The sequence below is a fragment of the Salmo trutta genome, chromosome 10 (genome assembly GCF_901001165.1).
Source record: "Salmo trutta chromosome 10, fSalTru1.1, whole genome shotgun sequence".
Lineage (NCBI taxonomy): Eukaryota > Metazoa > Chordata > Actinopteri > Salmoniformes > Salmonidae > Salmo > Salmo trutta.
Window position 1 is genome coordinate 28,136,964 of NC_042966.1, and position 25,313 is coordinate 28,162,276.

Below are 25,313 nucleotides of genomic sequence, written 5' to 3' on the forward strand. Positions count from 1 at the left end.
TTACATCTGTTTTGTCATAGGGTTTATAGTACAGTTTGTGCCAGAAGAAATTGCACATAAATCACAATTCGAATCTTCTGATTCTAGGGAAATGTGGCTGCATTCAGTCTTAACGTTAACTCGATGTATTCAAACCAACAAATAGAGCAAGAGGATAATCTCTGACCACACGTTTACAACTCTCCAATTTCCCACATTCCGGGGGGTTGTACTATGGACCCTGTGACTAGTGCTACCTTTTTATAGAGTGTTGTTTGAACGAATGATTACAAGGAGTCAGTTTCTCTCAAGAAAGGATTTAAAGTAGACAGGCACATGTTCCTAGACATGAGCTCCGGTACAGCCAACGGCAGCAGTATGGAACTGGGGGAGTGCATCCAAAACACGGGCTTCCATGAGGATGACAAGACGGAGGATGCTGTTAGTGGAGACGAAGAGAACAGGACTTCGACGGTCAGGATGTCCCCGGGCAGAGAGGAGGATACTTATACCCAAATCAAACCTTACGCGGGCATGCCTAAAGAGGTCCTGCTTTTATATTCAGTCCAAGCTCGCTACCGACTGCCCCGGGAGATCCTTTTCTGGCTGACCATTGTGTGCACCTTGGCGTTGGTCGCACTGACCATCACGGTGATCGTTATGTCTCCCCGTTGCCTCAGCTGGTGGCAGTCCTCTCCTGTGTACCAGATATACCCACGTTCCTTCAAGGACTCAGACAGCGATGGTATCGGAGACCTCAAAGGTAGTATATTCAAATAATTCTTTAGAGTAGCCTATTTTCTTGTAGCCTACTACTTGGTGTTCGTATTCATTACTAATTCATAAAGCTTTGGGTAGCACGGTGAGCACTATCCAACTCCTATGAATTATGGTGCATATTAGTAGGCCTATGGCTATACCATTATATTGATTGAGTCTATTTAAGAGCATAATGAGTGCTTTCATGGAGTCATTACTGCCAGGTATTGAAGTCGGGATTGTTGTTCCTGCTTTGAATTGCACTTGTTTTACGCATCACTCGTTTTATAGGCTTACATTAGGTGGTCATTTACATCAGTCTCCAAACATCCCCTCACATTTCCTGTAATCAAGGATGCATAACATCCTGAGCAACAAACCCGTTACAGTCCCAATACTCTAACTGTAGTCTTCCTCTATTAGAACTACCACAGCTCCAGCTAAGAGGTCTGGTCCTTTATGGTACAGTAGATATTGGGCTCCTGAGTGGCGCAGCGGTCTAAGGCACTGCATCTCAGTGCTAGAGGTGTCACCACAGACACCCTGGTTCGAATCCAGGCTGTATGACAACCGGCCGTGATTGGAGTCCCATAGAGCGGCGCACAATTGGCCCAGTATCGTCCGGGTTTGGCCGATGTAGGCCGTCATTGTAAATAAGAATTTGACTTGCCTAGTTACATAGGTTAAATAAATACAAACATATTGGCTTTCCCCCTTAGCCAAAGAGTTAATGGTTCAAGCCCAACCTTGAATATTGCACAATAATAGATAAGATTGGTCACAATCAGATAAATAGATATATTTATTTCATACACTAACATTATTTAGAATCACCCTCTATAGTGTCAGATTTCAGAAAGCTAAGTATTACATGTGACAGAGTTCTAAGGTTCATGCACGGTCATTTAGTTTAGCCACTGTTGATTAACGTTGCTGCACCGTATGTTCAGGCATCTTGGATAAACTGGATCACTTTCAGTACCTGAACATCAAGGCCATCTGGATCAGTCCGTTCTACAAGTCTCCCATGAAGGACTTTGGCTATGATGTGGAAGACTTTAGAGACATCGATCCACTCTTTGGCTCCATGCAAGACTTTGATGACCTCCTCGCTGCCATGCATGACAAAGGTGAGCAATTTGGACAAAATATGTATATTTTAATAACTGTAATAGTAGTACAATTCCTAACTTTTCCACCGCTCTCTTAAGTGTCACCTTTGACCTCTCTGCCACCAGGGTTGAAGTTGATCATGGATTTTATCCCTAACCATACCAGTGACACGCACCAGTGGTTCAACCTCAGCAGTAGTGGACATGCACAGTACAAAGACTACTATATCTGGGCCAACTGCAATACTACCCACGCCCCCAACAACTGGGTGAGGATCATTTTCACTCTGTCATTGATTACTATAATTTAAGTTATATTTGTAGAGGGATGACCAGACCAGAGTATTAACCAAATAAAAGTACTCCCCTGTGTGTGTGTGTGTGTGTCTTCGACCCAGGTGAGTGTGTTTGGGAACTCCTCCTGGACGTATGTTGAGGAGAGGCAGCAGTGTTACTACCACCAGTTCCTCAAGGAGCAACCCGACCTCAACTTCCGCAACCCACATGTTCAGAGAGAGATGACTGTAAGATATTGCTCATGCACACACACACACAATATGTGGCCGATTTAAAGACCTGTTCCGAACTTTGGCGACTAGTAAGTATTTTTGAAACCTCTCGCTTTGGGCTGGATGTGTCTGTGTAGTTCATACATGCATAATCTATGAGCAGAATTACTGTGTTACCTCAATTAGCCACAAAATCCCTAGTTTGAAAGCGACTAGTTTTTTGGAAGCTGTGCTGTGCCATTTCCCCCCACATGGGCCAGCCCTAGAACCCAAACTACTCCAGTTGTAGACAATGAGCTTCAGCCCCTTGCCATTTAAGTGACAGCTAGCAAGATACAAACAGCAGAGCGAGAGAAATGACATGGTGCATGTATCTGCACATATGTGACGTAGTACACAATTTTCGGGGACCACTTTTGGCTCATGAGCGCTACTTTCAGAACTACTGGCAAAAAAAGTATACAAAATAATCTCTTTAATCAAATAATTATACATTTATCATGCTATATACATGATTTATTTCCTAGCTATAAGACCCAGTTTCCCAGGAATGGTAAAGAGTGAGAGGGGAGGGCTGAGTGATGAGAGTGAGAGTGGCCTAGACCTGTTTTAGGTGATGATTGACGTGCTGTGTGAATGAGGAAGAGAGAGGAGTTGTTTCAGCCCCATTCATCATCTAGTCTGTTCTCACGTGAGTCTACGTAGGCCGGAGTAAGAGGGAGTCTGGTGTCCCACTCATGTCACAGAGAAGCCTTTATACTCAGTTAGCTGGCATAGTAAGGCTTACCTGGGCTCTCTGCCCATAGAGAGAGAAAATAATCCAGGCCATCTCCTATGGTCACCTATGCACGTAAACAACAGTGGGATCTCAGCAGCCTTTACCAATGTGTTGCTACAGTTGCCGTGGTTATTGATTGATGTTTTATCCTCTGCTTTAGTGGCCAGGTTACTCATTATCTCTGAGTAGTTACTATGGTTTTTACAACTGGAGACAGAGTCAGAGAGCCCAAAGTGCAGGACACGGACCATGTGTAACCAGTGGATGTCTGTGTTTTATCTATTGATGAGTGACTAGGTCAAATGACCTTAGTCTTAATCTGTGGACCTTAGTTATGAGAACAAGCAGACATTATACTGGACATGACTTGAGTTACAATCAATACATTCATGTTGAAATAACTATCATATGTACACTGAACAAAAACATAAACGCAACATGCAAGAATTTCACTGAGTTACAGTTCATATAAGGAAATTAGTCAATTGAAATAAACGCCATACATGCTGTCTCCCATTTGCCCGGTACAGTTGAAACCGGAATTAATACGTGAAGAGCACACTTCTCCAGTGTGCCAGTGGCCATAGAAGGTGAGCATTTTCCCACTGAAGTTGGTTACGATGCAGAACTGCAGTCAGGTTAAGACCCTGGTGAGGACGATGAGCACGCAGATGAGCTTCCCTGAGACGGTTTCTGATAGTTTGTGCAGAAATCCTTTGGTTGTGCAAACCCACAGTTTCATCAGCTGTCTGGGCGACTAGTCTCGATGATCCAGCAGGTGAAGATGCCAGATGTGGAGGTCCTGGGCTGGCGTGGTTGTATGTGGTCTGCATTTGTGAGGCTGGTTGGACATACTGCTAAATTCTCTAAAACGGTAATGGAGAGGTGGCTTATGGCATAGAAATGAATATTAAATGCTTTGGTGGACATTCCTGCAGTCAACATGCCAATTGCATGCTTCCTCAAAACTTGAGACATCTGTGGCATTGTGCTGTGACAAAACTGCACATTTTAGTGACCTTTTATTGTCCCAGCACAAGGTGCACAAGTGTAATGATCATGCTGTCAGGTGGATGGATTATCTTGGAAAAGGAAAAATGTTCACGAACAGGGATGTAAGCTTTCTGTGAGTATGCACAATTTCTGCTGTGTTTTATTTCAACTCATGAAACATGGGAACAACACTTTACATGTTGCATTTATATTTTTCGTTCAGTATATACAGTTGAAGTCGGAAGTTTACATACACTTATGTTGGAGTCATAAACTCGTTTTTCAACCACTCCACAAATGTCTTGTTAACAAACTATAGTTTTGGCAAGTCGGTTAGGACATCTACTTAGTGCATGACAAGTCATTTTTCCAACAATTGTTTACAGACAGACTAATTCACTGTATCACAATTCCAGTGCTCAGAAGTTTACATACACTAAGTTGACTGTGCCTTTAAACAACTTGGAAAATTCCAGAAAATGATGTCATGGCTTTAGAAGCTTCTGATAGGCTAATTGACATCCATTGAGTCAATTGGAGGTATTTCAAGGCCTACCTTAGAACTCAGTGCCTCTTTGCTTGACATCATAGGAAAATCAAAAGAAATCAGCCAAGACCTCAGAAGAGAAATTGTCTGGTTCATCCTTGGGAGCAATTTCCAAATGCCTGAAGGTATCGCGTTCATCTGTACAAACAATAGTATAAACACCATGCACCCACGCGGCCGTCATACCTCTCAGGAAGGAGATGCGTTCTGTCTCTTAGAGATGAATGTACTTTGGTGCGAAAAGTGCAAATCAATCCCAGAACAACAGCAAAGAACCTTGTGAAGATGCTGGAGGAAACAGGTACAAAAGTATCTATATCCACAGTAAAATGAGTCCTATATCGACATACCTGGAAGGCCGCTCAGCAAGGAAGAAGCCACTGCTCCAAAACCGCCATAAAAAAGCCAGACTACAGTTTGCAACTGCACATGGGGACAAAGATCGTACTTTTTGTAGAAATGTCCTCTGGTCTGATGAAACAAAAATATAACGGTTTGGCCATAATGCCAATTGTTATGTTTGGAGGGAAAAGGGGGAAGCTTGCAAGCCAAACAACTCCATCTCGACCGTGAACCACGGGGGTGGCAGCATCATGTTGTGGGTGTGCTTTGCTGCAGGAGGGACTGGTGCAATTCACAAAATAGACAGCATCATGAGGGAGGAAAATTATGTGGCTATATTGAAGCAACATCTCAAGACATCAGTCAGGAAGTTAAAGCTTGGTCGCAAATGGGTCTTCCAAATGGACAATGACCCCAAGCATACTTCCAAAGTTGTGGCAAAATGGCTTAAGGACAACAAAGTCAAGGTATTAGAGTGGCCATCACAAAGCCCTGACCTCAATCCTATAGAACATTTGTGGGCAGAACTGAAAAAGCGTATGTGAGCAAGGAGGCCTACGAACCTGACTCAGTTACACCAGCTCTGTCAGGAGGAATGGGCCAAAATTCACCCAACTTATTGTGGGAAGCTTGTGGAAGGCTACCTGAAACATTTGACCCAAGTTAAACAATTTAAAGGCAATGCTACCAAATACTAATTGAATGTATGTAAACTTCTGACCCACTGGGAATGTGATGAAAGAAATAAAAGCTGAAATAAATCATTCTCTCTACTATTATTCTGACATTTCACATTCTTAGGATCACCACTTTATTTGAACTGACCTAAGACAGGGAATTTTTACGAGGATTAAATGTCAGGAATTGTGAGAAAAAAAAACTGAGCCCTGCTTTCTTCACCCTGCAGATTTTCTATGTGATTTTAAAAGCCATAGGCCCTGTATAACTGCTTCCGTTCATCTCTCTTCAGGAGATCGTTCGTTTCTGGCTGGAGAAGGGAGTGGATGGGTTCCGTATGGACGCTGTGAAGCACATCCTAGAGGCCAAGCACCTGAGGGATGAGCCCCAAGTGGACCCACAACAAGATCCTGTAAGCCTCCTCATTTCAGCCCATATACCTCTCTGATCTTGGGGTAGGCTGTACCAGATTTTCCCCCTGATCACTCTTGTGAATTAGATACAGAGAAAAGGTCTAAGGAAGGCACTCAAAGGCCTGACAAAATGAATATGTTTTAATGTAAAGTAACGCCTAACAACATTACTTCATCACAGAGTAATAGCATGGGCATATTATAACGGGCTGCCAGATTGTTCAGCATAGGGGAATGAACTTTCCCCTGGAGAGAATGCGAGGCCAGGCTTTCTGATAGGCTACGTTCTCACAGGGAAGGGATTAATAGGAGCATATTTCTCTGGATTTGAGACTCACCGTTATTTTCCTCATTCGGCACAATTACACCAAGCCTCAGCGGTAGCACAGTAACTAGAGAAGGAAGTAACCGCCACTGATACCATCTCTCCCCCCTCTGGCCCTGGTTTCCTCTTTCCTCCCCTCTCTCACCCCTTTCAGGATACAATTGACACAGAGTTTGAGCTCCACCATGACTACACCACCACCCAGTTAGGGCTGCATGATATCCTGCAGGCCTGGAGGGGAGAAATGGACGTCTACAGTAGAGAGCCAGGCCGATACAGGTGTCCTACTATCCATTTCACCTTCCATCATTTTTGTCAGGAACGCTTTATACATGTGTAATGCTGCTGTTATTACTCCAGTAACAACATTGTTATAAACATGTACATCGTACTACCTAGGTATAATGGAAACTTAATATCAAGTGCTACAGATTTTTCATATTCTGACTCACCTTGAAGTAAGTGGTATATTTCAATTTGTGTTGTCCTAACTTCCAACAGGTTTATGGTAGCTGAGTCCTATGACTATGAGGAGACTGACAAGACCATGATGTACTATGGGACACCCTATGTTAAAGAGAGCGACTTCCCTTTCAACTTCTATCTGATGGACCTGCCAACTAATCTGACTGGAACTGGGGCTCAAGGCCTGGTCAATCTGTGGATGGCCAACATGCCAGTTGGGAAATGGCCAAACTGGGTGGTAAGTGGTTAGAAAAACAGAACTTGTCAACATCAGACATGTAAAAAATGCAGTGTAACATTATGAGATAGCAGATATAAAGCTGTATTGATAAGAATTGCACATCAAAAACAGCATTTCCCCCTGAGGAATGGTTCCATTCTGTCTTTAGGTTGGGAACCATGATAAACCTCGTATCTCCTCCAGTGTTGGCCAGGAGTACATTAAAGTGATCAACATGCTACTGCTCACCCTTCCCGGCACACCCACCACTTACTATGGAGAGGAGATAGGCATGGTGAACATCAATGTGACCATTGACGAGATCCAGGACCCCTTTGGAAAGTTTAACCCTGTAAGTGGACCGAACCTGGAATGCATTCACTGAAGTAAAATGTTTTGAACGTTGATAGAAATTTCATGGCTGACATGATTCCATATTCTACATGACAGACCATTGCAGCTCTTTCTACACAATATATTTATATCTGAACATTCTGTAACGTTGCATTTTATTGAACAAGCTCTTGGTCTACAGTAGGATCAGCACTCAACCTGTTCTGGGCCTGCTTGCACAACAGTCAACATCCAGGACTCTAATGCTGACACATGTGCCTGTTCCATACTGTAGAATGCCAGTCGTGACCCTCAGAGGTCCCCCATGCAGTGGAGTGATGGGCCGAATGCAGGCTTCAGTGATGCCAATCATACCTGGCTGCCTTTGCACCCACACCACACCACAGTTAATGTGGAGGTAGAGTATACTCCTCTTTTAGTGATGAGATCTGGGTTACAGTTCTGAGTGAAAGTCAGGAGCGCAGTGTAACATTGAAACAACAGTCTCTCCAGGATTCCGTGTTCGCAATTTTTTGTGTGCAAAATCAACAATTCCCTGCATATTATTAACTTTTTATGTTTTAGTCATTTAGCACAGGGTTTCCCAAAGTCTGTTCTGGGCCTGCTTGTACAACACCCAGGACTCTCGACTGGGGCCTCACCTGAGTGAACCTTTGGGGTTTTGCCCTAGCTCTTACACAGCTCATTCAAAAAACCAACTCATCAACAAGCTTTGATGATTTGAATCAGCTGTGTAGTGCTAGGGCAAAAACCAAAACATGCACCTGGGGGGGACCGAGTTTGGGAAACGTTGATTTAGCAGACGCTCTTATCCAGAGCGACTTACAGGAGCAGTTAGAGGTAAGTGCCTTAAGGGCACAGACAGATGTTTCACCTAGTTGGCTCAGGGATTCGAACCAGCAAACTTTCAGTTACTGGCCCAACGCTCTTAACCGCTAGGCTACCTGCCACCCCTATTATGAAAGGGTTTGCTAATTTGACCAATCACTGCACCATTTCTGCATTAAACAGGCAAATCATCACAATATTGTCGCATAAAAATGACCCATTACCGCAGTACAAAAAGAGGCCTCGCAATTTCAACCAATCATTGCACATTTACTGCATGGTATGGCTCAGTCAAGCCACACGTCAACAAACTTTTCCCCTCGTCAGCGCATTTTCACGACAAATTGGACAAAATCATTGCATATAACCATGCAAAATGTCAGAATTGCTGCAGCAAAATCAAGCAGTTTTGCCCACAAATACAGTATCACGAAAACCTGGTGGGACTGAAAAGAACAGTATTATGAGGTTGTCTGTATAGTAGTTCACTGTCATTTGATCGATACTATCAATTCTCTATTCTATTCTCCATGCCCTCTCCAGGCTCAGCAGAAAGACAGCGGGTCAGTTCTGTCTCAGTACCGGGCCCTGAGTCTCCTGCGACAGGCTCAGCTGCCTCTCCATCGGGGTTGGATGTGCTACATCTGGAGCGACGCGGATGTCTTTGCCTTTCTGAGGGAGATAGACGGCCTGGACAAGGCCTTCCTCGTGGTGCTCAACTTTGGAGCGGACTCTGTTATAAACCTCTCGGCCATAACAGAGCTGCCGGAGCAGCTAACACTTCATATGAGCACCAACCAGGAAAACTATGGGATGCCGGTGATTAAATCTTCAATTGCCACGGCGCGAGGGGAGGGGCTGCTACTTGAGTACTCTACCCACATGCGGTTCAACCCTGGCCACGCCTCCCAGTGTTTTGTCTCAGAGAAGGCCTGCTACCTGGGAGCCTTGGACATTCTGTATAAGTGCTGAGTACTGCAGCCTCAGAGTGGAGGAGAAATCACCATGTCCTCGGCAATCAAATGTGTTATGAGACTGGCTGTGATTGAGTCAGTGTATGTTCAAATAAGTTGACTGTTTGTTCAAAATGTTTGTTCTCATTAAAAACAGCATTCATTTTCCAAATGTCATTCTCTTCTCACCACAAATATGCAGATGAAACAACTTAATTGCAGTTCTCACCCTTCTAATGTCACGACTGTCATACTGTAGATCAGGGGTGTCACTCATTTGTCCCCGGGGGCCGCATTCGGTCTTCACGAGGGCCGGGGGGCTGCACTGAAAATGGGTTATTTCCTCACTGTCAAAATGAGCAAAAGATAGTCCTCTATCCATTGTTTTTGGAATTTTAATTTGGGTGATTATTAGTGAGATGGACACAGTCCAGACACTGTATAAATGTAAGTCCATTATCAGTACTACACTGTTTTGATTTGGTTTTAGTCATTTTAAAGTATACTGAACAAAAATATAAATGCAACCAGTAAAGTGTTAAAAGATCCCAGAAATGTTCCAGATGCACAAAAAGCTTATTTCTCATATGTTGGGCACAAATTTGTTTAAATCCCTGTTAGTGAGCATTTCTCTTTTGCCAAGATAATCCATCCACCTGACAGGTGTGGCATATCAAGAAGCTGATTAAACAGCATGATCATTAAACAGGTGCACCTTGTGCTGGGGACAATAAAAGGCTTCAAAAAATGTGCAGTTTTGTTACATAACACCACAGATGCCTCAAGATTTGAGGAAGCATACAATTGGCATGCTAACTGCATGAATGTCCACCAGAGCGTTTAAATGTTTATTTCTCTACCATAAGCCACCTCCAACATCGTTTTAGAAAATTTGGCAGTAGGAACAGCTGATGAAACTGTGGGTTTGCACAACCAAAGAATTTCTGCACAAACTTTCAGAAACCGTCTTAGGGAAGCTCATCTGCGTGCTCTTTGTCCTCAAAAGGGTCTTGACCTGACTGCAGTTCAGTTTCGTAACCGACTTCAGTGGGCAAATGCTCACCTTCGATGGCCACTGGCACACTGGAGAAGTGTGCTCTTCATGGACAAATCTCGGTTTTAACTGTACCAGGTAGATGGCAGACATAGTGTATTGCTTTTTTGTGGGCAAGCAGTTTGCTGATGTCATCGTTGTGAACAAAGTGCCCCATGGTGGCGGTGGGGTTATGGTATGGGCAGGCATAAGCTACAGACAATGAACACAATTGCATTTTATCAATGGCAATTTGAATACACAGAGATAGAGTGACGAGATCCTGAGGCCCATTGTCGTGCCATTCATCTTCCACCATCACCTCATGTTTCAGCATGATAATGCACAGGCCCATGTTGCAAGGATCTGTACACAATTCCTGGAAGCTGAAAATGGCCCACTTCTTCCATGGCCTGCATACTCACCAGACATGTCACCCGTTGAGCATGTTTGGGATGCTCTGGATCAACGTGTACATCAGCGTGTTCCAGTTCCTGCCAACATCCAGAAACTTCTCACAGCCACTGAAGAGGGGGACAACATTCCACAGGCCACAGGCCTGATCAAGTCTATGCGAAGGAGATATGTCACGCTGCATGAGGCAAATGGTGGTCACAACAGATACTGACTAGTTTTCTGATATACCCCCTACTTTTTTTAAAGGTATCTGTGACCAACAGATGTATATCTGTATTCCCAGTCATGTGAAATCCATAGATTAGGGCCTAATTTATTTATTTAAATTTACTAATTTCCTTATATGAACTGTAACTCAGTAAAAAAATATATAAATTGTCTTTATATTTTGAGTTCATACCCCCAAAATGTTTATTTTATTTTACTCAACCACACATGTATCTCTGTATGGCTCTGATGAGTTCTCCTCCACACTTCCTTCTAATTCCGCCTGTTTTTGGTCTTCTGCTGGTTCAGGCCCAGCTCTGTGTGGAGAAAGGCCAGCTGTCGAGCACTCTGAGTGGGGGAGGGAGAGAGACAGGAGTGGGCTGTCAGGTCAGCCTGAGAACAGCAATGTATAATAGTGTAATCCTCTTACCTGAGTCCATATCAACAATGCCAACATGTTTTATAACTCAACAACCTTGGTTGGCAGGTTAGTGATGCTTATTACAGTGTTTATGATTATGTAGTGTTCATAAATCTACACTAACTCATGCACTATATATGGAATAGGGTGCAACTCAGACGGTTTATGGGTCAGAGACTGATCAGTTCATATTGTCGTGGACTCTATAAAAGAAGGGATATCATGAGAGAGCCCATAGATACCTCAGTCAGAGACAGTTCAAAGTCCCCTGGGCCAAAGTGGTCTGCTCCCGGTTGAAGGTCCAGAATGACACTGGGTGTGGGCTCAGATTCTGGATACAGAGATGACAACACACAAACAACAAATCAGCATTGTTCATCACGTCCAATACAAGTGTCCGATCTCTGTCAACATGACCACATCAGAGGTTGTCATTGCCAGGGAGGAAGTGTTCTGATCGGAATGTGGCTGCAGTCAGGCGGGGTGCAACAATATCCAGTCCCTCTAGTAGCAAAATGGTCATTTAATCAATAGTAGCGAAGATATTTTAGGCTGGGTGCAAAAGCAATAGGTGTTTCCCCTATAATGTAGTGAGTGTCTGGTGTGTTCTGTAGTGTTTCCTCCTGTGATCACAGCTTGATGAGAAGAGCAAAGGAAACAAGAGGAGCTCTAATTCTGAAAAGTCCTCAGTCATTTCTCTCTAATCTGACTGCTGCTCTCCTAGGCTCCCTCCCTCCCTCTCTCTCCCCTCCCTCCCTCTTGTCCTCCCTCCCTCCCTTTCTCCTCAATGTGCTGTGTTTCACAAGCCTCCTCCTGACCTTGCCAGAGCCCAGTGTATTGTTCCTTATCTCTCCTGCTGATACACTATCTCATAAACATGCTAATGAACCCGGCTGTGGGTGTGCGATCAGCACTTTATCAATGACAGAGGAGAGGGGTAGAGATTAGTGAGAGACCCTCTCTGCCTCTGCACAGAAGTGTGTGTATGTCTGTGAGTGACAGAAAATTAGACAGAGTGAATGTGTGTGTGAGAAACAGAGTAGGAGACAGTGTGGGGTTGAGAGAAGGAGAGCGATGTACAAACACAACCCATATTTATGTCTATTTATTTTCCCTTTTGCACTAACTATTTGCACATCGTTACAACACTGTATATAGACATATGACATTTGAAATGTCTTCATTCTTTTGGAAATTCTGTGAGTGTAATGTTTACTGTTAATTTATTTATTTCACTTGTTTATTATCTACTTCACTTGCTTTGGCAATGTTAACATATGTTTCCCATGCCAATAAAGGCCTTATATTGAAATTGAATTGATGTGAGATTATTAAGGAGCGGTAAAGAGCTAGAGTAAGTCCCTCACTGGGGGAATCAGTATGACTTGCTGATGCTGATTCACATAGAGCTGCTGTGCTACATGGTGACCTCTGCTCTGTACTGGATATAAACTCCTACACTTCTAGCAATGATCCATTACAGCAGTCTCTTGAGGAACACACACTCTAGTGGGACCTGAATCTGACCACACTGTTGCTCTTCAGGAAGAGCAAAACTCTGGACAATTCTGGGATAATGAGTCTTCATTGGAATGTGCTTTAGGTAGAGTAACTGTTTCATGTCTATCTCCTCACCAGATACAGGGTGGCCATTGAGGTGTGTGTGAATTGCTTCCCGAAGTCTCTCCTCGTACTTGTGTACTCCGGCTACAGGCACTCTGTTGTCTTCTATGTAGGCTGTGAGCAGCATGGAGGGGTAGTGCTGTGGAATACACACACAAAAGCACCAATTTATATTATGAAGCCCTTTTTATCTCAGCAGTTGTCACAAAGTGCTATACAGATACGCAGCCTAAAACCCCAAAGAGAAAAAGAACAGAGTTTAAAAGTTGTTTGGGCAATGTTTGCATATTATTTTATGGTTTTGTGTTGTGTACAGTAATGTTTATAAGCAAACCTGAGGTATAATGTTATGACAGGGGCAGTAGGAGGCGATAGTGTCCCTTTGGCAGGGGTCTGACATGGGGTCCCCCCATTCCCCCCTCTCCTCCAGCGTCAGGGGCAGACTGGGCTCCTGCATAGTGCCCAGCACATCAAGGAAAGGTGCCTGGAGACAGAAGAGAACACCTAACCAGTGACTTGTGAGGGTGAAGGCCTAATCCTTACTCAAGATATGTGGCCGTACTGTAACTTGAACTTTTCCACTAATTATACATTGATGTCCAGTGGCGATTTTAGCATGTAATTTAGATGCATGCCAGCAAAGACACTACACACTAATTGCACTATTTTTAACCTTTATTTAACTAGGCAAGTCAGTTAAGAACAAATTCTTATATACAATGATGGCCTACTGGGGAACAGTGGGGTAACTGCCTTGTTCAGGGGCAGAATGACAGATTTTTTACTTGTCAGCTCGGGGACTCGATCCAGCAACCTTTCTAGCCCAATGCTCTAACCACTACGCTACCTGCTGCCCCCCACTATAACGGCGACAAGCTGTGCCCACAAACTGTTAGGGCCTACATAAAGCTGTCCCAACAGCAGAGCTTTCTTTCCAGCACAATGGAGTGAATCCTTACCAATGCGAGAAATTGCCAAGAAACCGAAGATCTCGTACAACGCTGTGTACTACTCCCTTCACAGCACAGTGCAAACTGGCTCAAACCAGAATAGAAAGAGGAGTGGGAGGCCCCGGTGTGCAGCTGAGCAAGAGGACAAGTACATTAGAGTGTCTAGTGTGAGAAACAAGCGCCTCACAAGTCCTCAACTGGCAGCTTCATTAAATAGTACCCACAAAACACCAGTCTCACCGTCAACAGTGAAGAGGTGACTCCGGGATGCTGGCCTTCTAGGCAGAGTTCTTCTGTTCAGTGTCTGTGTTCTTTTTCCCATCTTAATCTTTTATTTTATTGGCCAGTCTGAGATATGGCTTTTTCTTTGCAACAGTTGTTTACAGACAGATTATTTCACTTATAATTCACTGTATCGCAATTGCAATGGGTCAGAAATTTACATACGCTAAGTTGACTGCCTTTAAACAGCTTGAAAAATTCCAGAAAATGATGTCATGGCTTTAGAAGCTTCTGATCGGCTAATTGACATTATTTGAGTCAATTGGAGGTGTACCTGTGGATGTATTTCAAGACCTACCTTCAAACTCAGTGCCTCTTTGCTTGACATCATGGGAAAATCTAAAGAAATCAGCCAAGACCTCATAAAAAACAATGTAGACCTCCACAAGTCTGGTTCATCCTTGGGAGCAATTTTCAAACGCCTGAAGGTACCACATTCATCTGTACAAACAAAAGTACGCAAGTATAAACACCATGCGACCATGCAGCCGTCATACTGCTCAGGAAGGAGACACGTTCTGTCTCCTAGAGATGAAAGTACTTTGGTGTGAAAAGAGCAAATAATTCCAGAACAACAGCAAAGGACCCTGTGAAGATGCTGGAGGAAACAGGTACAAAAGTATCTATAGCCACAGTAAAACGAGTCCTATATCGACATAACCTGGAAGGCCACTCAACAAGGAAGAAGCCACTGCTCCAAAACAGCCATAAAAAAGCCAGACTACGGTTTGCAACTGCACATGGGGACAAAGATCGTACTTTTTGGAGAAATGTCCTCTGGTCTGATGAAACAAAAATAGAACTGTTTGGCCATAATGACCATCGTTATGCTTGGAGGAAAAAGGGGGAGGCTTGCAAGCCGAAGAACACCATCCCAACCGTGAAGCACAGGGGTGTCAGCATCATGTTATGGGGGTGCTTTGCTGCAGGAGGGACTGGTGCACTTCACAAAATAGATGGCATCATGAGGGAGGAAAATTATGTGGATATATTGAAGCAACATCTCAAGACATCAGTCAGGAAGTTAAAGCTTGGTTGCACATGGGTCTTCCAAATGGACAATGACCCCAAGCATACTTCCAAAGTTGTGGCAAAATGGCTTAAGGACAACAAAGTCAAGGTATTGGAGTGGCCATCACAAAGCCCTGACCTCAATCCCATAGAAAATTTGTGGGCAGAACTGAAAAAGCGTGTGCGAGCAAGGAGGCCTACAAACCTGGCTCAGTTACACCAGCTCTGTCAGGAGGAATGGGCCAAAATTCACCCAACTTATTGTGGGAAGCTTGTGGAAGGCTACCCAAAACATTTGACCCAAGTTACACAATTTAAAGGCAATGCAACCAAATACTAATTGAGTGTATGTAAACTTCTGACCCACTGGGAATGTGATGCAAGAAATAAAAGCTGAAATAAATCATTCTCTCTACTATTATTCTGACATTTCACATTCTTAAAATAAAGTGGTGATCTTAACTGACCTAAGACACGGAATTTTAACTGGGATTAAATGTCAGGAATTGTGAAAAACTGAGTTTAAATGTATTTTGCTAAGGTGTATGTAAACTTTCGACTTCAACTGTATGTATATATATATATATATATCATTTTATTTATTTATTTTTGCTAAAAAATGGGGCTCAAAACCCCACCGGCTCTGCCCCACCTGCGCCACCTACCTTGAACTGCGGGTCGCCACTGTTGACGTCAATGGGGTATTTGCACAGAAAGTTAAGTTACACACACTTTTCACAAGTAAGGATTCAGGCCTGAGAGAGCAGAGAAAATAGGGGTGGAAATGTGTGTGTGTTTTTGAAGGCTGCAGGTAGGGTCTGCGTGGTTTAACCTGTAGTGTGACAGCTCGTATGAGGTGGGGGTGTAGGTTGCAGAGCGCCCCCACCAGTATGGCCCCAGCACTGCGAGCGGTGAGGGCGGTCAGAGAGGGTCTCGACACCCCCAGGTCATAGAGCCTGTGGATACAGGCAGCCAGGTCCTCCACTCCTCTCGATTTGCCCTCCATACGACCCTGTCTATGCCAGCCCAGGCCACGCTCACCTCCACCCCTACAACCACACATGTAGTCAGAGTGGTAAAACATTCAGAAGTGCAGCAAACTCCTTTTTTTTCAAGACAGATAATCATATACAGTACCAGTCAAGTTTAGACACACCTACTCATTCAAGGGTTTTTCTTCATTTTTACTATTTTCTACGTTGTATAAAAATAGTGAAGACATCAAAACTAGGAAATAATACATATGGAATCATATAATAACCAAAAAAGTTAAACAAATCAAAATAGATTTTAGATTATTCAAAGTAGCCACCCTTTGCCTTGATGACAGCTTTGCACACTCTTGGCATTCTCTCAACCAGCTTCATAAGTCTTGAAGGAGTTCCCACATATGCTGAGCACTTGTTGGGTGCTTTTCCTTCACTCTGCGGTCCAACTCATCCCAAACCAACTTAATTGGGTTGAGGTCGGGTGATTGTGGAGGCCAGGTCATCTGATGCAGCACTCCATCACTCTCCTTCTTAGTCAAATAGCCCTAACACAGCCTGGAGGTGTGTTTTGGGTCATTGTCCTGTTGAAAAACAAATGATAGTCCCACTAAGCGCAAACCAGATGGGATGGCGTATTTGCTGCAGAATGCTGTGGTAGCCATGCTGGTTAAGTGTGCCTTGAACTCTAAATAAATCACTGACAGTGTCACCAGCACAGCACCATCACACCTCCTCCTCCATGCTTCACGGTAGGAACCACACATGCGAAGATCATCCGTTCACCTACTCTGCATCTCACAAAGACAGAGGTTGGAACCAAAAATCTCAAATTTGGACTCATCAGACCAAAGGTCAGATTTCCATCGGTCTAATGTCCATTGCTCGTGTTTCTTGGCCCAAGCAAGTCCCTTCTTCTTTTTGGTGTCCTTAAGTAGTGGTTTCTTTGCAGCAATTAGACCATGAAGGCCTGATTCACGCAGTCTCCCCTGAACAGTTGATGTTGAGATGTGTCTGTTACTTGAACTCTGTGAGGTGCAATCTGAGGTGCAGTTAATTGCTGATTTCTGAGGCTGGTAATTCTAAAGAACTTATTCTCTGAACCGGTACTTCCTTTCCTGTGGCGGTCCTCATGAAAGCCAGTATTATCATAGCGCTTGACGTTTTTTTCAACTGCACATGAAGAAACTTTCAAAGTTCTTGAAATTTGCCAGATTGACTGACCTTCATGTCTTAAAGTAATGATGGACTGTCATTTATGTTTGCTTATTTGAGCTGTTTTTGCCATAATATGGACTTGGTGTTTTACCAAATATGACTATCTTCTGTATACCACCTCTACCTTGTCACAACACAACTGATTGGCTCAAACTCTTAAGGAAAGAAATTCCACAAATTAACTTTTAACAAGGCACACCAGTTAATTGAAATGCATTCCAGGTGACTACCTCATGAAGCTGGTTGAGAGAATGCCAAGCGTGTGCAAAGCTGTCATCAAGGCAAAGGGTGGCTACTTTGAAGAATCTCAAATATAAAATATATTTTGATTTGTCACCTTATTTAGTTACGACATGATTCTATATGTGTTATTTCATAGTTTGTCTTTACTATTATTCTACAATGCAGAAAATAGTAAAAATAAAGAAAAACCCTTGAATGAGTAAGTGTGTCCACATTTCTGACTGGTACTATATGTTCTACAGAAAACATTACAATGAGAGCACTAACAATTAATATAGCCACCCACAACAACAGACTTTATCCTGTAGGAACAATTTTTCTGTGGCGCAAAGGCTTCTGGGAGTTGTAGCGCTACCTGACATGGCAGTAGGCCAGAGCCCAGCCATCCTCAAGCAGCAGTCTTTTGTCTGGGCTGAAGTCCATGTTAAGGTCCATGCCATAGGCCCCATACACATGCACCAGCAATGGAGCACCCCTCAGCTCCTCCAACATAGGTCTGTGGAAGAGAGTCAGTGGCACCATGGTACCGTCCTATAGGCCGAGAGAGAGAGAGTACAGTAATCACTATACACACACAAAATATTACATACTGTTTTTGAAAAAAAATTTGCTTGTATGTGAGGGAATGTAATGTGTGTGTGAGCTCCTAGACTATGGTGTTTCATGAGCCTCTGGTGAACCCTTACTGCAGGCTGGTAGGTCATCAGTGGATTACCAAAATACAGTCCACACCCATCATTTCGGCATTGTATTTTTGAGGCTTTCCTCTCTGAGTGTGTGTGTGTGTACGATTCAGATCCAATCTACCTGGCTGGGGGCCTCTAGTCGGGTGGTTTGATACTCCTGGGGGGTTCTGCGTTCCTCTGTGTCCTCCTGTAAGAGGAGCCTGTTCTCCCTGGGGTAGTAGCGGTACAGGACAGGGGGGTGGACTGGAGACGACAGGAGGAACTCCAACCAGCCACTGTCTGTCAGCCCAGCCCTCTTGGTCTCTATGGCACAGGCCCACGGTGGCAGCTGAGAGATGGAGGACAGTTCTGGTTAAAGGGATACTGCTAGATTCTAGCAATTAAGTTGTGGATGTCATTTTTATGTCTCTGCGTGCAGTATGAAGGAAGTTAGAGGTCGTTTCATGGCTTTGCCGGAATCTCAGTATTCGTTTAAGGCCTCGCTTTCATGATACAGTATACTATCAGTACACCTGGCTAGGCAGTGCAGTGTTAAACATAGTCATGGCCATCAGAATGATAATCCACTGCCTCAGCAGGAGGAGAAATAGAGTAGCCTGTTAAGAGGTAACAGTTTATGTATTTTAAAACTGTGGAATAAAAATGATACTAATCAAATAAGAGTGATGTCTTCATATAGCTCTTTCTGTCACCTGCAGGGTGGATGTGGTTGCTGGCTGGGATAGTGGGACCACCTGGAGTGCTAGCAGGCCTAAGGGGTCCCTGGTGGCCAACACACAGTGGTCCTGGAGCACCTCCATGTCCTTCACAGCTGTCCCAGGACCAGGGCTACACACTGGGACCCAGTGTTTGATGGAGGGGGATGAGAGAGGTGCCCTCAACACCTGGGACAGCATAGAATACAATCATAGATTATATTGATAACACATGCATTTATCAAGTCATGTACACACACAAGCACAGTGTGCAACTGTGCGTGCTGTTTGTTTGCATGCAGATCCACTGATTTGTCCATAGAGAATATTTTTATTTCAATATCTATGGGGTTGTCTGAGGCAGTAGGCTACCTGGTACTCTATCAATGTCTATGGGGTTGTCTGAGGCAGTAGGCCACCTGGTACTCTATCAATGTCTATGGGGTTGTCTGAGGCAGTAGGCTACCTGGTACTCTATCAATGTCTATGGGGTTGTCTGAGGCAGTAGGCTACCTGGTACTCTATCAATGTCTATCAATGTCTATGGGGTTGTCTGAGGCAGTAGGCTACCTGGTACTCTATCAATATCTATGGGGTTGTCTGAGGCAGTAGGCTACCTGGTACTCTATCAATATCTATGGGGTTGTCTGAGGCAGTAGGCTACCTGGTACTCTTGTCCAGGTCCAGTGTTGGCCAGGATGTACAGCTGGCCGTGGGAGTGCTCTACATGGTACAGCAGCTCAGGGAGGCGGGCCTGGACCAGGGTGGGCTCCATAAGGGGCTTGGCGCTGTCAATCAGCCACACCTCAGAGCTCCTCTTACTGCTACAGTTAACAAGCACCAGCCTCCTGTCTCTGGAGAGACTCACCTCAACAAACACACTGTGGACAAAAGAAAACAGAGCACTTTAACACATGTTCTCTGTGTTTTAATGGCTCGTGTCCTAACATGGCCTCTTCCAAACATTACAGTACATGATGTACACACACACACACACACAGGTGTAACAAAGGGAGGTGTGTGTTAGTCTTACTCAGGCTGCTGTTCCTGGTAGACCAGGGCGCTTCTGGTCCCAGTGGCAGTCAGGTCCAGACGGAACACATGGTGACACTGGAGTTTCTGCTGACTGCTGTAGAATAGGATGTCATCTGTAGCCCACTCTATACACACACACACACACGACAATCCTCACACATCTTATTTGCGTAGAAGAGTCCATATTAAACACAGTGCCTTTGGAAAGTATTCAGACCCCTTGACTTTTCCACATTTTGTTAAGTTACAGCCTTATTCTAAAATTGATTAATTTAAAAAGAATCCTCAGCAATCTACACACAATAACCATAATGACAGAGCGAAAACAGGTTTTTAGAAAGGTTCGTAAATGTATTACAAATAAAAAAACACAAATACCTTATTTACATAAGTATTCAGCCCCTTTGCTATGAGACTCGCAATTCCGCTCAGGTGCATCCTGTTTCCATTGATCATCCTTGAATTGTTTCTACAACTTGATTAGAGTCCACTAGTGGTAAATTCAATTGATTGGACATGATTTGGAAAGGCACACGCCTGTCTATATAAGGTCCCACAGTTGACAGTGCATGTCAGAGCAAAAACCAATGCATGAGGTCGAAGGAATTGTCCGTGGCACAGATCTGGGGAAGGGTACCAAAACATTTCTGCAGCATTGAAGGTACCCAAGAACACAGTGGCCTCCATCATTCTTAAATGGAAGAAGTTTGGAACCACCAAGACTCTTCCTAGAGCTGGCCGCCTGGCCAAACTGAGCAATCGGGGGAGAAGGGCCTTGGTCAGGGAGGTGACTAAGAACCCGATGGTCAGTCTGACAGAGCTCCAGAGTTCCTCTGTGGAGTTGGGAGAACCTTCCAGAAGGACAATCATTTCTGCAACACTCCACCAATCAGGCCTTTATGGTAGAATGGCCAGACAGAAGCCACTCCTCAGTAAAAGGCACATGACAGCCCACTTTGAATTTGCCAGAAGGCACCTAAAGACTCTCAGACGATGAGAAACAAGATTCTCTGGTCTGATGAAACCAAGATTGAACTCTTTGGCCTGAATGCCAAGCGTCACGTCTAGAAGAAACCTGGCACCATCCCTACGGTGAAGCATGGTGGTGGCAGTATCATGCTGTGGGGATGTTTTTCAATGGCAGGGATTGGGAGACTCCTCAGGATCAAGGCAAAGATGAACGGAGCAAAGTACAGAGAGATCCTTGGTGAAAACCTACTTCAGAGCGCTCAGGATCTCAGACTGTGGCGAAGGTTCACCTTCCAACAGGACAACAACCCTAAGCACACAGCCAAGACAATGCAAAAGTGGCTTCGGGACAAGTCTCAATGTCCTTGAGTGGCCCAGCCAGAGCCCGGACTTGAACCCGATCTAACATCTCTGGAAAGACCTGAAAATAGCTGTGCCGCAAAGCTCCACATCCAACCTGACAGAGCTTGAGGATCTGCAGGGAAGAATGGGAGAAACTCCCCAAATACAGGTGTGCCAAGCTTGTAGCGTCATACCCAAGAAGACTCACGGCTGTAATTGCTGCCTAAGGTGCTTAGACAAAGTACTGAGTAAAGGGTCTGAATACTTATGTAAATGTAATATTTCACTTTTTTATTTTTAATCAATGATCAATCATTTCTAAACCTGATTTTGCTTTGTCATTATGGGGTATTGTATGTAGATTTATGAGGAAAAAAATCTATTTAATCAATTTTAGAATAAGGCTGAAAAGTTTCCGAAGGCACAGTATAACACTTCGCTGTTTATATCCATGTTATTAACCCTCTCTCTCACCGACGCTGAAGACCTTGTCAATGGTGAGTAGAGGTTGAGGTGGGTCCAGTGTAGGTTCTCTGTCTCCTAGCTTGACAAGGACACATCTGGCCTCCTCTCTGTGGGGGGCCTTCACTGTGGCAGCCAGGGCATGCTCACTGGGGGAGAGACGCAACCTCTGGAGGCTCCAATCTCCCTTCCCCACGGAGTCCAGACACAACACCTTTTCTGGCTCTGGGTCACCTGCAGCCAGTCAGTCATAAACCCACACCTTACATTGTTTAATGTCATTTACTTCTCTTCAGCTCTGGACAGTAGTAGAAAGTGGTGTGATTAGGGAAAGGTCTGTCCAGAAAATTGTGCTTACCCTGCCTGGTATCCATTCTATAGATGCCATCCCCCTCCATGAAGTACACATGGTTACGCCCCTGGATCTGGAGAGACAGCGGTTTGTCAGTAAAATGACTACTTTATTAAACCAGTGTTAGTTGTTTAGACACCTTTGCCAAAACATCAGGCACAACTTTACCGTTGTATTGTCTGGGCCTACGGAGAACCTCTGGTATATGACCCTTAACCTTCTCTTGAAAGACCTCTCCAGACTTCTGTATTTCTTATTACGAGAGTTGAATTCCACAGTGGAGCTGGAAGGGTCCTGAAGGACATGAACATATTAGGTGAAATGTATGCACAAATGCTCACAGTGTGACTGTCATCTGAATATATGTGCCTTTATACATTTGGATTGACCGTTTGAGAGTACATTTCCAACAACAAAAACAAGACCCCATTGCCTATCAGATTCTAACAACAGGATCAGTTTCTCTACGATATCCACTTCATCTTTGGTTACTACAAGGCTAGCATGTTTGTCAGTAACATATCCCTAGAAACATTCCTTAAATATTAGATGAGGACAGTAATCAGAGGTAAAGGTCTGCGTGTAACTAGCACCAATAGAGAGCGAGTACAGCACCTTTACTATTGTGCAACGACGTGTACCCGTTAGGTAGATCAATCCTCTAGGTTTGCAGGTGAAAAGGCTCCAGACTTGATTAAATTTACCTCCCCGAATCAGAGGACTGAGCCACGAATGCAGACTGGTCATGGAACACATAGTCGCTGTCACTGTAACTGACAGACCAAGCTATAATTTCATGTCAATCATTGTTTTGAAAGTGAACCCCATCCCAAGTTTGAACACATTTTTCTTTAAAAAAATAACAGTATCAAGTATGTCTTCTTGTGTCGCTTTAATAGTCCATAGTTACTGTAATTACATGTAGTTTGATTGCCTTTGCCGTTGCGCAACCTCCAGGATACTAGCAGAACATTTTCAAAACATTGATTTGAGCGCTGTTTGATGGCGTATAAACTAGGCAAAAATAATCAATCCCAGACGGCATACGATTTGTAACTCAATACTGCGTTCGATGATGTTGGTAATAAATTGCTATGTCTTGCTGTCACAAGTGTACGGAAGTAGCATGCTTTCTCCATCAGCACCGGAGCAGTTCGGGTTTTACCGGTTGATGACACGCTACCACTGTACTACTTGTCCTATTCTGTGAACTAACAGAGCCATACTCGCTTTATTAGACCGTGTGCTTCACACTGTAAATCATTGTAGAATTGTATTTATTTTTGCCCAAAACACTGAAGACAGGATGGAAGGGAAGTTGACAGGTGAACCAGAAAAATGTAAATATCACGAATCGCCGTTGCCATCCTTGCCAGAAAATAAAGAAAAAGAGCTCATTACCAACCACCAATCCAATCGAGACCCTAATTGTGGAACCGACGTAGCTCGTGCAAGATGGACTCTCCTACGACAGGTAAAACAAGCGTCACATTTCCAATGGGTTTGTTATCAACTGACAGAATCAATGTTGCATTGCGCCTAACGTTAGCTAGCTAGCTAATATCATTGCGCCATTAGCTAGCTAGATATATACTGGCTTTAGCTAAGCTACATTTATCAGCAATTTACCATTCATAGACCTGTATCTGTATTTACAGTAACATGTGTAACAGATTATATACAGCTCCCCAGTCCTCTGTCCCAGTTGGGCTGTAACCATAACAGTGTGAGGGCATGACCTGAGAGGGAGGTTTTGTCCTTACATGGGCATTTCACTGATACACAAAATGCTTCCAGAAATATCCTCTTGCATTTCAAATACTGTATAGTATAAAAAATACAAATAAAACATCACTAATTCATATTGCACTGAGCAAGGGCTAGTAATAAACTAAAGGTGTTCTGTGACAAGATAATTACTATCAGTTTCAAGGATGAACAATAGAGCCTGGAGCCATATCAGATCTTCATCACTAGGCTAGATAGAAGGTTCTAATACCTCCATGTCACTCTAATTTGGTCAGTACATGTGTTTTGAGGTGGTGTTTTTAAAGCAGGTCAGGTTGTGTGGTTTGACAGTTGCTATATCTCCCACTCCCTCAGGTGCTGAGGCAGAAACAACTGGACAGTGCAGACTCCGAGGTCAAGCAGGTGTCTGTCCGGAGATTCTCCTCCTTCAACCTGTTCAACAAAACCAGTGTCACGCACCAAGAGACAGATGACCCCTCCGAAGGCCAGTGGGTGGAATACACAAGTGCTTCCTTCCCAGAGTTCAGTGCCTTTCTCAGGTGGGTTTGAGATCCTTGTTGTCCTATGTTTAAGCCGAGCACTGTGCAGCTTACACACACACTGTATAATCATATTTCTCTCTCATTCATTTCCAGAGATAACCTCGGGCCCATCAGAGTGAATGAGGTTCTCAACAGTTTTGACAATACAGGGAATGTCTGTGAGTACGTCCTCCATATACATGTTTAAGAGTGTGCGTTCATTTAACCTATGACTACCTCCCTATGATGGCCTCCTGTAACACACTGTTTTCCCACTTACATCGATTGCTCTTCTGGTGAGTCACTCAGCCTGTTGGAAAGCAAGAGTGAGAAAAGGCTATTTTTTCTATTATCGCTGAGGGCAGATTGAGGATCACCTTTTTGTAAGGACTTAACACAGTCTCATGTAATACAAATGATCTGATGTTAAGCTGTGGAAGCCAATCAAATCAGCATCCCGAGGAGATGGTGATGAGGTGAGAAGGTCATGCAGCTGTTTTGCCATGGAAACATCGTTTTCTGTTCTGTTGCCACGGTGACAGCTGTCCTGTATCGTCTTATTTAACGCTGAGTAACAGTTTGGTCAGTAAATGAGAGGTTGGTTGTAGAAGAGGGAACCCCTCAGGGAAGCCTGCATCTCTCTGTACTCCCACTAGCAGGCAGCGCTGATCAGCAGTATTCACACAGCAGAGCCAGAGAGAGCCTGGGAGCTGCCTCTCTCTTTCTATGCCTGCCTGACAGCCAGGTCATGTGGTCATGTGATCCCCATCAGCCTCGCCTTTAGCAGGCCCACATACCTGCTACCCAGTGGGGTGAGCATTCCACAAATGTGATGAAAGGAACAGATTGGCTAAAG

The 25,313-nt window shown here is 44.1% G+C and overlaps 3 protein-coding genes across 4 annotated transcripts in view; 2 read left to right on the top strand and 1 right to left on the bottom strand.

Annotated features, from left to right (window-relative positions):
• The first annotated feature begins 253 nt into the window (after nucleotides 1-253).
• slc3a1 (solute carrier family 3 member 1) lies at nucleotides 254-9,427 on the top strand. The gene is made up of 10 exons (XM_029765221.1): nucleotides 254-742; nucleotides 1,689-1,868; nucleotides 1,977-2,119; nucleotides 2,249-2,374; nucleotides 5,990-6,109; nucleotides 6,590-6,714; nucleotides 6,937-7,138; nucleotides 7,290-7,472; nucleotides 7,749-7,871; nucleotides 8,846-9,427. Exons 1-10 carry the CDS (start codon nucleotides 316-318, stop codon nucleotides 9,272-9,274), a joined length of 2,058 nt encoding a protein of 685 aa, XP_029621081.1. The 5' UTR covers nucleotides 254-315; the 3' UTR covers nucleotides 9,275-9,427.
• A 1,653-nt stretch (nucleotides 9,428-11,080) lies between these two features.
• On the bottom strand, nucleotides 11,081-23,163 carry prepl (prolyl endopeptidase like). 2 transcript variants are annotated; one of them, XM_029765225.1, is made up of 14 exons: nucleotides 22,803-23,163; nucleotides 22,356-22,481; nucleotides 22,194-22,260; nucleotides 21,848-22,069; nucleotides 20,061-20,187; nucleotides 19,692-19,908; nucleotides 19,025-19,216; nucleotides 18,454-18,660; nucleotides 18,002-18,177; nucleotides 16,086-16,248; nucleotides 13,291-13,440; nucleotides 12,969-13,095; nucleotides 11,576-11,664; nucleotides 11,081-11,260 (listed from the first exon to the last, which is right to left on the bottom strand). In XM_029765225.1, exons 1-14 carry the CDS (start codon nucleotides 22,941-22,943, stop codon nucleotides 11,186-11,188), a joined length of 2,079 nt encoding a protein of 692 aa, XP_029621085.1. In that variant the 5' UTR covers nucleotides 22,944-23,163; the 3' UTR covers nucleotides 11,081-11,185. The 2 variants fall into 2 exon arrangements, with proteins under 2 accessions (XP_029621085.1, XP_029621084.1); XM_029765224.1 differs by having other exon boundaries at nucleotides 16,032-16,248.
• Nucleotides 23,164-23,294: 131 nt separating this feature from the next.
• camkmt (calmodulin-lysine N-methyltransferase) overlaps nucleotides 23,295-25,313 on the top strand; it is a 158,126-nt gene continuing 156,107 nt past the window's right edge. Inside the window, exons 1-3 of the mRNA XM_029765227.1 lie at nucleotides 23,295-23,661; nucleotides 24,291-24,475; nucleotides 24,572-24,636. Of these exons, the coding sequence (XP_029621087.1) occupies nucleotides 23,494-23,661; nucleotides 24,291-24,475; nucleotides 24,572-24,636 (418 nt within the window). The 5' untranslated portion in view covers nucleotides 23,295-23,493. The remainder of the gene's footprint in view (nucleotides 23,662-24,290; nucleotides 24,476-24,571; nucleotides 24,637-25,313) is intronic.

Bases quoted from the DNA above. Each gene is read 5' to 3' on its own strand.
- prepl (XM_029765224.1), bottom strand. From the start codon at position 22,943: ATGTGTTCCATGACCAGTCTGCATTCGTGGCTCAGTCCTCTGATTCGG. The intron at 22,482-22,802 runs GTGCTGTACTCG...CATGTCCTTCAG, and splicing joins GTCGTTGCACAATAGTAAAG to GACCCTTCCAGCTCCACTGT. The intron at 16,249-18,001 runs GTAGCGCTACAA...GTGTGGTTGTAG, and splicing joins CTGGCCTACTGCCATGTCAG to GGGTGGAGGTGAGCGTGGCC.
- slc3a1 (XM_029765221.1), top strand. From the start codon at position 316: ATGTTCCTAGACATGAGCTCCGGTACAGCCAACGGCAGCAGTATGGAA. The intron at 6,715-6,936 runs GTGTCCTACTAT...AACTTCCAACAG, and splicing joins AGAGAGCCAGGCCGATACAG to GTTTATGGTAGCTGAGTCCT. The intron at 7,139-7,289 runs GTAAGTGGTTAG...TTCTGTCTTTAG, and splicing joins GGAAATGGCCAAACTGGGTG to GTTGGGAACCATGATAAACC.